This window comes from Narcine bancroftii, chromosome 1 (assembly GCF_036971445.1).
Source record: "Narcine bancroftii isolate sNarBan1 chromosome 1, sNarBan1.hap1, whole genome shotgun sequence".
NCBI lineage: Eukaryota > Metazoa > Chordata > Chondrichthyes > Torpediniformes > Narcinidae > Narcine > Narcine bancroftii.
Window position 1 is genome coordinate 115,610,986 of NC_091469.1, and position 12,748 is coordinate 115,623,733.

General features: G+C 46.4%; 1 protein-coding gene across 1 annotated transcript in view; it reads right to left on the reverse strand.

The window, feature by feature from the left end:
* Positions 1-12,748, reverse strand: part of msh3 (mutS homolog 3 (E. coli)) — a 340,568-nt gene that overhangs the window by 320,151 nt on the left and 7,669 nt on the right. Inside the window, exons 2-3 of the mRNA XM_069936474.1 lie at positions 11,503-11,617; positions 3,365-3,594 (exon numbers count right to left, since the gene is read on the reverse strand). Coding sequence (XP_069792575.1) covers positions 3,365-3,594; positions 11,503-11,617 — 345 coding nt within the window. The remainder of the gene's footprint in view (positions 1-3,364; positions 3,595-11,502; positions 11,618-12,748) is intronic.

Here is a 12,748-nt window from a genome sequence, read left to right on the forward strand (position 1 = left end):
ACCAAAAAGATGCAGGATACTCCAGATACAGTCTGACATATTGTTACACATCATCTTCACTTTTGAACTCAAATTCTCTTGTAATAATGTCCAACATACCATCTGCCTTCTTAACTATTTGTTGGATCTGTATGGTAGTTTTCAGTGACTTCAACATATACCAACCTTTCCCCCATTTAAAATTGAACACATCCGTTTACCCGACTGAAGCAAACAGGCACTCATTTCCACATCTGCCCATTTGTTACCTGGCCACATCCCTTTAAGCTTCTTTGCATTCCCAATTAGTTTTACTTCATCAGCAAACCTGGAAATGTTACATTTGGTCCATTCAGTGAAATTATTCATGTAGATGGTGAATAGTTGGGTTGGGGCCCCAGCACAGCAATTAATGCTGTCTCACTATTCACAGCTGCCAACCGAAGAAGAGCACATTTATTCCTACCATGTATTCTGTTAATCAATTCACACTTGCTTGTTGCCTCCAACTCAATGTGTGCGAAGCTTGTTCACCAACTCCCATGCAAAATCACTAAAAGCATTCCAAAAAAATCAAACAATTGTAGCCGTGCACTACTCGAAAGACACATTTACGAGTGTAGTCCGGTTAAGCTGTGTTTTATTGGGACTCAAGCCTGACTTTTATACCTCTCACATTCCCACTGTTTCTCCCAATTGTTGCCGTAATGACCCGCATACCAAAATCGGGTTTCCTGCGCGCAGGTACCTTCTTGCATGACAATTCCTTCTTCCCCGCATGCTGTCCCTGTCTGTTGGCTGTGCAGCAGGGCCAGCGCCATTTTGGGGTAGCTGGCCCTTAAGCTGCCCTTGCCGTTCATCCACCAGTTTGCTTGCTTGGGCATGGTCTGCTGGCTTTTAGGTGCACTCGCCACCCGGAGCGCTGGTTTGATAGGTGCGGCAGTGGGCCGCCACACTATATTCATTGTTCTCCCTTCATCTAATCTATTATACACTCCAATTAGATCAAACTATATTTTCCCTTTTATAAACCCACAAAGGTTCTGTCCAATCATACTAGTCTCTACAAATCTTGATATCACATCCTTACAGTATTTTCCCAGTTAGCAATAAATATCAACTACAGTTAAACTACAAATTAACTACACTGGCACTACCTCATGCACTCATGATGAGCTCATCAATTTTATTCACTTTGCTGCTAACCTTCACCCTGACCTCAAATTCACTTGGACCATCTCCGGCAACATTCTCCCCTTTCTCCATTTCTCAGTATCCATCTCGAACACAAATTTTCTACAAACTTTCCAACTCCCACAATTACCTCGACTATTCATCTTCATACCCAGTTCCCTGTAAGGGTTCTATTCCTTTCTCTCAATTCCTCTGTCTCCATCACATCTATTCCCAAGATGAGGTCTTCCATTCCAAATTATCCAAGATGGCCTCCTTCTTCAGAAAACGAGGCTTCCCCTCTACCACCAATTCAGCTCCCCTACCCGCAATTCCTCCATTTCCTGCATATTTGCTCTGGCCCCCTCTGCCCCTAGATGCAACAAGAACAGGATTTCCCTTGTCCTCACCTACCACGCCACTTAACTCCACATCCAACATATTATCTTACGACAACAGGATCCAACAGGATCTTCCCCTCTCCTCCTTGCATAGGGACCATGTGACTCCCACATCCACTCATCCACTAATCACACCTTGGCACCTTCCCCTGTCACTGCAGGGTCCCATATTTGTGCCCACACCCCCTCCACCATTTGGGGCCCCAAATAGTTCTCCCAAGTGAAAAAACACTTAAAATGTGAATCTGCAGGAGTCATCCACTGCATCTGGTGCTCCCACTGTGACCTTCTCTACATCAGAGAGTCTGGACACAGACTGGGAGATCGCTTCACTGTGCACCTTCGTTCTGTCTGCATCAATAACAGGGATCTCCCAATGGCCAACCATTTCATTTCCATGCCCCAATCCCACACTGATATTTCTGTCCATGGCATAATGCACTGTCCAACCAAGGCCACCTGTAAATTGGAGGAGCAACATCTAATATTCCATCTGGGCACTCTCCAACCCGATGGCAATAACATCGACTTTTCAAGTTTCTGCTAGACCTGTCCCCATTCTCCCTCCCTTCCTGATCCCTCTGTTACCTTTCCTCCAGCTCTCTAACCCCTTCCCATTCACAGAGCTATCCAACGACCCCACCCCCCCCATTTTCTCTTGTGTCCTCCTTCCCTCATCCATTAATTACCTCCTGACTATGGGCCTGCCTCCTTCCAACAACCCCCGCCCCCCACCATTGTATTCAGGTGCCTGCCTACATTCTTCTCATACATTGATGAAGGGCTCAGGCCTGAAACATTGGTTATGTATATTTCTCTTTGCTATATGACAACAGACTCGCCAAGGCAAATAGCGCCTTTGGAAGACTGCACAAAAGAGTCTGGAAAAACAACCAACTGAAAAACCTCACAAAGATAAGCGTATACAGAGCCGTTGTCATACCCACACTCCTGTTCGGTTCCGAATCATGGGTCCTCTACCGGCACCACCTACGGCTCCTAGAACGCTTCCACCAGCGTTGTCTCCGCTCCATCCTCAACATCCATTGGAGCGCTTTCATCCCTAACGTCGAAGTACTCGAGATGGCAGAGGTCGACAGCATCGAGTCCACGCTGCTGAAGATCCAGCTGCGCTGGATGGGTCACGTCTCCAGAATGGAGGACCATCGCCTTCCCAAGATCGTGTTATATGGCGAGCTCTCCACTGGCCACCGTGACAGAGGTGCACCAAAGAAGAGGTACAAGGACTGCCTAAAGAAATCTCTTGGTGCCTGCCACATTGACCACCACCAGTGGGCTGATATCGCCTCCAACCGTGCATCTTGGCACCTCACAGTTCGGCGGGCAGCAACCTCCTTTGAAGAAGACCGCAGAGCCCACCTCACTGACAAAAGGCAAAGGAGGAAAAACCCAACACCCAACCCCAACCAACCAATTTTCCCCTGCAACCGCTGCAACCGTGTCTGCCTGTCCCGCATCGGACTTGTCAGCCACAAACGAGCCTGCAGCTGACGTGGACTTTTTACCCCCTCCATAAATCTTCGTCCGCGAAGCCAAGCCAAAGAGATAAAGTGTTCTGTATGACTGAGTTTCTCCAGCATTGTGTTTTTACTTCAATCACGGTGTCTGTAGATTTTTGTGTTTCACTTATCAAACAATATCAGGAAATTGATAAGAAAGAAATTAGAGTGCAGAAGCAAGAAAGTGACAGGTTAACTAAGTACATGAGGCAAGTTAAAAGTTGAATAAACTATCATTTGGACATATTAAATCAATTATATGAAGGCCACAAAATATATTAATTAACTTACCTGTTCTAATCCTCTGTCTGAATCATTGATAAGCATCTTATCTTGCAGTTCTGTGCCAACAGTGTCAGAATTTAAATTGGAATTATCTGTGCACCTATCCCTCTTCGGTTGGACATCTCCATCCAGTTCCTTCACACCAGATGGTTCCATGTGCCAGTCAGCAGAAAATTCCTTCAGTTTGTCCAATGTGCATGAAGATATCTTCGGCTGTTTTCTTATTTTTGGGTCATCTTAGAAATTAAAAAAAAGAAATCATTTGAATGATCAAAATGACAGTTCTTACAATTATATTAAAAACTACTCAACAAAAAAAATTTAACCCTGTAACTCAATTACATGGTAAATGGCACCTGATGCCTTTTTATTGAACAAGAATGTCACATTTGCCACTTTCAAATCCTCAGACATCTTACCCATATCTAGGGAAGAAGATTATGATGAGCCCCTCCACCATATCAGAACCATTTCTCTTTAAAACCTCAATGGAAGTTTTCTGCACCAGGCAACTCATCCTCTCCAAGGGTAATGTGTCATACAGACACACCTGTGTGACTGTCATGCAAGACCACAAGACAGAACATAAATACGCTATTCAGCCCATCGAGTCTGCCTCACCAAACATGCTGACCATTTTCCCCACTCAACCCCTCTACCTGACCTTCTCCCCATAACTTTTCATGCCCTGGCTAATCAAGAATCTATCAGTCTCTGCCTCAAATACACCCAATGACTTCCATAAGGACACAAGAAATAGGAGCAGGAGTAGGCCATCTGGTCCATCGAGCCTGCTCCACCATTCAACAAGATCATGGCTGATCTGATGATAGACTCATCTACATCTATGTTCTTTTTCTTTGGCTTGGCTTCGCGGACGAAGATTTATGGAGGGGGTAAAAAAGTCCACGTCAGCTGCAGGCTCGTTTGTGGCTGACCAGTCCGATGCGGGACAGGCAGACACGATTGCAGCGGTTGCAAGGGAAAATTGGTTGGTTGGGGTTGGGTGTTGGGTTTTTCCTCCTTTGCCTTTTGTCAGTGAGGTAGGCTCTGCGGTCTTCTTCAAAGGAGGCTGCTGCCCGCCAAACTGTGAGGCGCCAAGATGCACGGTTTGAGGCGTTATCAGCCCACTGGCGGTGGTCAATGTGGCAGGCACCAAGAGATTTCTTTAGGCAGTCCTTGTACCTTTTCTTTGGTGCACCTCTGTCACGGTGGCCAGTGGAGAGCTCGCCATATAATACGATCTTGGGAAGGCGATGGTCCTCCATTCTGGAGACGTGACCCATCCAGCGCAGCTGGATCTTCAGCAGCGTGGACTCGATGCTGTCGACCTCTGCCATCTCGAGTACCTCGACGTTAGGGGTGTGAGCGCTCCAATGGATGTTGAGGATGGAGCGGAGACAACGCTGGTGGAAGCGTTCTAGGAGCCGTAGGTGGTGCCGGTAGAGGACCCATGATTCGGAGCCGAACAGGAGTGTGGGTATGACAAAAGCTCTGTATACGCTTATCTTTGTGAGGTTTTTCAGTTGGTTGTTTTTCCAGACTCTTTTGTGTAGTCTTCCAAAGGCGCTATTTGCCTTGGCGAGTCTGTTGTCTATCTCATTGTCGATCCTTGCATCTGATGAAATGGTGCAGCCGAGATAGGTAAACTGGTTGACCGTTTTGAGTTTTGTGTGCCCGATGGAGATGTGGGGGGGCTGGTAGTCATGGTGGGGAGCTGGCTGATGGAGGACCTCAGTTTTCTTCAGGCTGACTTCCAGGCCAAACATTTTGGCAGTTTCCGCAAAGCAGGACGTCAAGCGCTGAAGAGCTGGCTCTGAATGGGCAACTAAAGCGGCATCATCTGCAAAGAGTAGTTCACGGACAAGTTTCTCTTGTGTCTTGGTGTGAGCTTGCAGGCGCCTCAGATTGAAGAGACTGCCATCCGTGCGGTACCGGATGTAAACAGCGTCTTCATTGTTGGGGTCTTTCATGGCTTGGTTCAGCATCATGCTGAAGAAGATTGAAAAGAGGGTTGGTGCGAGAACACAGCCTTGCTTCACGCCATTGTTAATGGAGAAGGGTTCAGAGAGCTCATTGCTGTATCTGACCCGACCTTGTTGGTTTTCGTGCAGTTGGATAATCATGTTGAGGAACTTTGGGGGACATCCGATGCGCTCTAGTATTTGCCAAAGCCCTTTCCTGCTCACGGTGTCGAAGGCTTTGGTGAGGTCAACAAAGGTGATGTAGAGTCCTTTGTTTTGTTCTCTGCACTTTTCTTGGAGCTGTCTGAGGGCAAAGACCATGTCAGTGGTTCCTCTGCTTGCGCGAAAGCCGCACTGTGATTCTGGGAGAATATTCTCAGCGACACTAGGTATTATTCTATTTAGTAGAATCCTAGCGAAGATTTTGCCTGCAATGGAGAGCAACGTGATTCCCCTGTAGTTTGAGCAGTCTGATTTCTCGCCTTTGTTTTTGTACAGGGTGATGATGGTGGCATCACGAAGATCCTGAGGCAGTTTACCTTGGTCCCAACAAAGCTTGAAAAACTCATGCAGTTTGGCATGCAGAGTTTTGCCGCCAGCCTTCCAGACTTCTGGGGGGATTCCATCCATACCTGCTGCTTTGCCACTTTTCAGTTGTTCGATTGCCTTATATGTCTCATCCAGGGTGGGAACCTCATCCAGCTCTAGCCTTAGGGGCTGTTGAGGGAGCTGGAGCAGGGCGGAATCTTGGACTGAGCGGTTGGTACTGAAAAGAGATTGGAAGTGTTCTGACCATCGGTTGAGGATGGAGATCTTGTCGCTGAGGAGGACTTTGCCGTCTGAGCTGCGCAGCGGGCTTTGGACTTGGGGTGAGGGGCCGTACACAGCCTTTAGAGCCTCGTAGAAACCCCTGAAGTCGCCAATGTCCGCGCTGAGCTGTGTTCGTTTGGCGAGGCTAGTCCACCACTCATTTTGGATCTCCCGGAGTTTGCGCTGAAGATGGCTGCATGCGCGACGGAAGGCTTGTTTCTTCTCTGGACAGGACGGCTTTGTAAGGTGAGCCTGGTGGGCAGCTCGCTTCTTTGCCAGCAGCTCCTGGATTTCCTGGCTGTTTTCGTCAAACCAGTCCTTGTTTTTCCTGGAGGAGAAGCCCAGTACCTCTTCAGTGGATTGCAGTATGGTAGCCTTCAACTGATCCAGAGGGTTTCAGGGGACGGGTCCGTGAGGCGGGTTGCAACGTCGAGCTTTGCTTTGAGGTTTGCCTGGAAGTTTCCTCTCGCTTCGTCTGACTGCAGTTTTCCAACATTGAACCTCTTTCTGGGGGCTTTATTGTTCCTGGGCTTTGGCTTGAAGTGAAGGTTGAGCTTGCAGCGAACCAGCCGGTGGTCAGTGTGGCATTCCGCGCTAGGCATGACCCTGGTGTGGAGCACATCTTGTTTGTCACTTTCTCGCACCAGGATGTAGTCCAGGAGGTGCCAGTGTTTGGATCGGGGATGCATCCAGGTGGTCTTAAGGCTGTCCCTCTGCTGAAAAAGGGTGTTTGTAATGACAAGCCGCTGTTCTGCGCAGAGCTCCAACAGGAGGCGCCCATTGTCGTTGCACTTGCCGACGCCATGCTTGCCCAGGATTCCTGGCCAGGTTTCTGAGTCTTTGCCGACACGAGCGTTGAAGTCGCCCAGGATGACAACCTTGTCGGCTGTAGGGGTACGTTGGATGAGGTTGCGCAGGTCGGTGTAGAACTTGTTCTTTTCTGCTGGTTCCGCCTGGAGGGTTGGAGCATAGACACTGATGAGGGTGATGTGACGCTTGTTTTGAAGTGGGAGTCGCATGGACATGATTCGGTCCGAGAGGCCTGTCGGAAGGTTTTCGAGTTTGGAGGCAATGAAGCTCTTGACCATGAAGCCTACACCAGATAGGCGTCGTTCATCCGAAGGCTTGCCAGACCAGTAGAGTGTGTAGCCCGCGCCGCGTTCTTGGAGGCTGCCTACATCTGCCAGGCGGACTTCACTGAGAGCGGCTATGTCGATGTCAAGTCTGAGGAGTTCATGTGCAATGAGGGCAGACCGACGTTCAGGTCGGTGGCTGTCAGTCTTGTCTAGCATGGTTCTGATGTTCCAGCATGCTAGCTTGAGTTTGTGAGCATCTTTTGAGGGGGAGGACGTGGAGGGGGAGGACGTGGAGGGGGAGGACGTGGAGGGGGAGGACGTGGAGGGGGAGGACGTGGAGGGGGAGGACGTGGAGGGGGAGGACGTGGAGGGGGAGGACGTGGAGGGGAGGACGTGGAGGGGGAGGACGTGGAGGGGGAGGACGTGGACCTGTCCTCGGGCCTGCGCAAAGGAGCTTTTAGGTGGAGTGCAGTGCGCGCAGTACTGGCCCCACCCTTTACACCCATGGTTCGTGTGCCGTGGCCAAGCAAGCTGGGACGTGGCAGCGAGGTCCTTGGGTCGTAGGTTTTACATCTATGTGGCTTTTCCCCATATCTCTCAATTTCCCTACTTTTTAAAAAATCTATCCAAACATCTTAAATATATTCACTCCTCTGCTTCAATGGGAATCAACTTCCATAAATTCACTGCCCTCGAGGAAAACCAGTTCCTTCACAACTTTGTCCTAAATCTACTACCCTGGATCTTGAGGTTATGTCACCTAGTTCTAATCTCCCCCACCAATTGGAACAACTCACCTACCTCTATCTTACCTATGCCTTTCATAATTTTATACATTTCTAGAAGATCCCCCTCATTCTTCTAAATTCAAGCACACATAGCCCCAGACGACTTAATCTCTCCTCATAGACCAACCCCCTCATCCCTGGACTCAACCTAGTGAACTTCCCCTGGACCGCCTCCAACACCAATACATCCTTCTTCAAGAAAGGAGACCAGAAATGCTCGCAGTATTTCAGATGCATCCTCACCAGTGCCTTATACAGCTGCAGCATAACTTCCTTGCTCCAAAATTCAATCTCTCTTGCAATGAAGGCCAACATTCCATTTGCCTTCTTGATAGCCTGCTGCAGCTGCATGCCAACTGCACACCATCCTTTTGTGATGCATGCACACACACACACTCCCAAATCTTCCTGCATGCCAGCATGCTAAAAATGCTTGCCATTTAAATAATAATCCACTCTACCACTTTTTTCCTTCCAAAGTGGGATAACCAACATTGTACTCCATCTGCCAGGCCCTTACTCATTTAACCTATCTATATCTCTGTGCAAACTCTCCATAGCCTCTGCACAATTTGATTTTCCACTCAATTTAGTATCAACAACAAACTTAGATACACTACACTCTGTCCCCTCTTCTAGATCATTAATGTATGTCGTTGCACCAACCCCTGCTACATCCCACTCACCACTAATTGTCAACCATAAAAACACACCTGTACCCCAACTCTGTGCTTTCTATTGGTGAACCAATCCTCTGCACATGGCAATGCATTCCCCCCACCCCCCAACTCTATGCATCCTTATCTTATAGACATCTTTTATGCAGCACCTTATCAAATGCCTTCTAGAAATTAAAGTAAACAACATCAATCTGGGTGGGTGGGTGTGAGTCCAATGCAAATACAGGGAGAACGTACAAATTCTTTACAGACAGAGAGGGATTTGAACCCTTGTCCCAATCACTGCACTGTAACAGCATTGCGCTAACCCACACTAACCGTCCCACTGTAAGAGCTCCAGTAAGTTCTTCAAACAGGATCTGTCTTTGCTGAATCCATGATGCATATGGCTGATGCATCCATTGCACTCCACTTACCAGTTTTTCTTCTTTAATAATAGCTTCCAACATTTTCCTAACCACAGATGTTAAACTATCTGCCTTTTGCCTTCATCCTTTTTTGATCACCATCTTCCAATCTGCCTGGGCCTGCCCAAAGTTTTAGTAAATAATCATCGAAGCCTCTATAACTTCTGACATTTCTTTCAGTACTCTAGGATGAATTCAATCAGGACCAGGGAACCTATCTATCTTTAGACCCACAAGTTTTCTCAGTACTACCTCTTTAGTGATAGCTAAAGAAGTCCTCTCCTCCCATCCACATCCCATAACATCTGTCTTTGGCATGGTAGACATTTCCTCTACTGTGAAGACTGACACAAAATAGTCATTCAAAGCCTCATTACCCAATATCAATTCCTTCTTCTCACTCTCCAAGGGACCAACCTTCACTTTAGCCAACCTTTTCCACTTTATATAATGATAAAAACTTTTACTGTTTTTAATACTTTGGGCTATTTTTCACCTCATAATCTACCTTTCCTCTCTTTATTGCTTGATTTGTGATTCTTTGTTGTTTTTTTAAATTTTCCCAATCATCTAGTTTCCCACTGCTTTTGGCGATTTTGTGTGCACGAGCTTTTAGTTTGATGCCTTCCTTTATTTCCTTAATTACCCAAGGGTGAAATATATTTTTGTTGAATACCATGAAAAATCTCTTTGAAAGTCTTCCTCTGTTCCTCAACTGCCCCTCCATATACCATGCATTCCCAGTTTATCCTGGCCAATGCTTCCCTCATTCCCTTGTAGTTTCCCTTATTTAAACACATAAACACACTGGTTTTAGACCGAACTACTGTACCCTGAATTTGTATGAGAAACTCAATCAGAACGTGATCACTCTTTCGAAGAGGATCCCAAACTACAAGATCACTAATTTTACCTGCATCTTTGCATCTATCCAGATCCAGGATAGTTTGACCCATCTCTATTCAGACACCTGCCTGCTTTTCATTTATACCTTGACTGTTCCTGTGGACGCTGCAGACCATCGAATATTACAGCCAGAAACAGGCCCTTTTCATTGTGCCAAACCATATTGTTCTGCGTGATTCCACTGACCCGCACCCAGTCCATATCCCTCCATACCCCTCCCTTCCAATGCTGCTTAAATGTTAAAATTGAGCCACCATTCACCACTTCAGGTGGCAGCTCGTTCCACTCTCCCACCACTCTCACCTTGAAGAAGTTCCCCTTAAACCTGTCCCCCTTCACCCTTAACCCATGTTCTTTGGTTTGTATCTCACTACATTTACTCTGTCTGACTTCCTCATCATTTTAAAAACTTCTATCAAGTCTCCCTGTTGAGTTTCTCTGGAATTTCTGTATTTATAGCATTTTCCCTTGTAGGTTCAGTAATATACTGTTCAAGTTATCTTGGATACATTCTATGAAGTCCTCCTCAAGGTTGCCCCAATCAACCTGATTCAATGTGCATGTTAATCTCTCCACGATAACAGCTGTTCCATCCTTAAATGCCTCCGATATTTCTTGGTTTATTGCCTGTGCCAGTGTAATGTTCTTATTGGGTAGCCTATAGACAATTTGCATCAGTGTTTTATTTTTCCCTTCACTATTCCTAATCTGCACCCAGATGGATTCAACATTTTGCTCCTTGGATTATGCATCATCTTCAATATTGCCCAGATCTCATCCTTAACCAAGAGCTCTACACCTCCTTTCTTCCATATTTCCTGATATCCTTGGATATTTAATTCCAATCCTCTCCAGCCTGCAACCACATTTCCAATATGGCCACCAAATCATACATTTTGTACTGATTTGTTCCAAAATTTAATTGAGTTATTTCAAATACTTGGGGCATTCAAATAAAGTGCCCATTGTGCTTTTAAAATCTGGTATTGTTTGCTTCTTTTCCACTTGATATTTATACACTCCACTCTTCCATTTCCTTTTTTTTACTTTTGCTTTTGCTTTATCCACACTCATCTCTTTTACTTTAGCCCATTTCAAATCTTAACTTTCATCAATTAGCCACTAATATTTATCAGCAAATCCCAGTATAGTAAAACCCCCCAGTATCCAGCACCTTTGGGGATTGGTAGATGTCAGATAAGTGAATTTGTCGATTGCTTGAGATTGTGAGGTTGTCTGACTGACTACTTGGGGGTGCCAATTTTAAACAACATATTTTCTTACATATTTATTTCCCTTTTTTTGCCAGTTGCTGGAATTCTGGATAACTAGGATTTTATTGTATTTGAACACTAATTTAGCAACAAACTAAATAGTAACTGTAACACTGAAAACTGTCACAAGGGGCATGGAAATGAACAATGCCGACATAGTTTATGATGTCAGTTTTACCATGGACCATCAGTAATTTAAAAAGCTTACTCCAGATAGATACTATTTTTCATGCACTTACTGCAATCTTTTTCAACCGCATCCCCATTCTCTTCTTGTCTTGCCAGTTTTCTGCGTTTTGCCATCGGTTCACCTTGCTCGATTTTTGCTTCATTTTTCCTGCCAGAGTCCAGTGTCTGCATGATGAGAGTTTTTACATTTAAACTTAAATTACACAACTCTTCCGTTTGAATGCTCTAATCTCTGTTACATCCAACAGCAATTATGACCAATTTAAATTTCTCATTTCACAATAAGTATATCAGATTAAATTGTAACTGAGCAATCATTTTGATGCTGATCTTTCTTCAGAAGTTGACAAATTAAGTACGAACTTCTGGGTTCATGTTCCAAGGGACATTGACAACTATTAAAACATGGTTTCCCCTCCACCACTATTAACTCAGCCCTCAACCCCATCACCTCTATTCCCCACTCATTTGCCCTAGCCCCCCGCCCCTAGAAATAATAAACACAGAGTTCCCCCTCGCCCTCACCTACCACCCCACCAGCCTCCGCATCCAACACATTATCTCTGGAATTTCCAGTACTTAACTACAGGACACCATCACCAGACACATTTTTCCTTCTCCTCCCATTTCAGCCTTCCGTAAGACTGCTCCCTCCGTGACGCCCTTATGCACTCTTCCCTCCCCATCCATTTTCACCCCCGGCACCTTCCACTGTGGTCGTAGGAGGTGTAATACCTGCACCCACACCTCCTCCCTCACCATGGTCCAAGGTCCTAAACAGACCTTTCAGGGGAAGCAACACTTCACCTGTACCTCCAAAGAACTCATTTACTACATCCGGTGCACCCTCTGAGGCCTTCTCTATGTCGGAGAGACCGGTCGCGGATTAGGAGATCATTTCGCCCAGCACCTCCTCTCCGTCCGCAACAAAAACAACCTCTCCGAGGCCAAACATTTCAATTCTGAGACACACTCTCAAGCTCATATGTCTGTCCATGGCCTTTCACACTACCCCACCCTGACCACCTGCAGATTGGAGGAACAACACATTTTTCATCTGGGCACCCATCAACCCCAGGGCATGAACACTACTGAGTTCACTGCATTCCACTAATCAGCTTGCATTTTCCCCCCTCCCCCCCTTAACTAGTTATTCCAGATCCTACTTCCTTTCTCTCTCTGCCTAGACTCCTCCCCCCTCCTTCCTGTGGTGCTCCCCCCCCCACCTATCATCTCCCACCCTCACCACATCTCCTACCCCCTTTTGTTTAGACAGCTCTCGCATTCCCCCATACC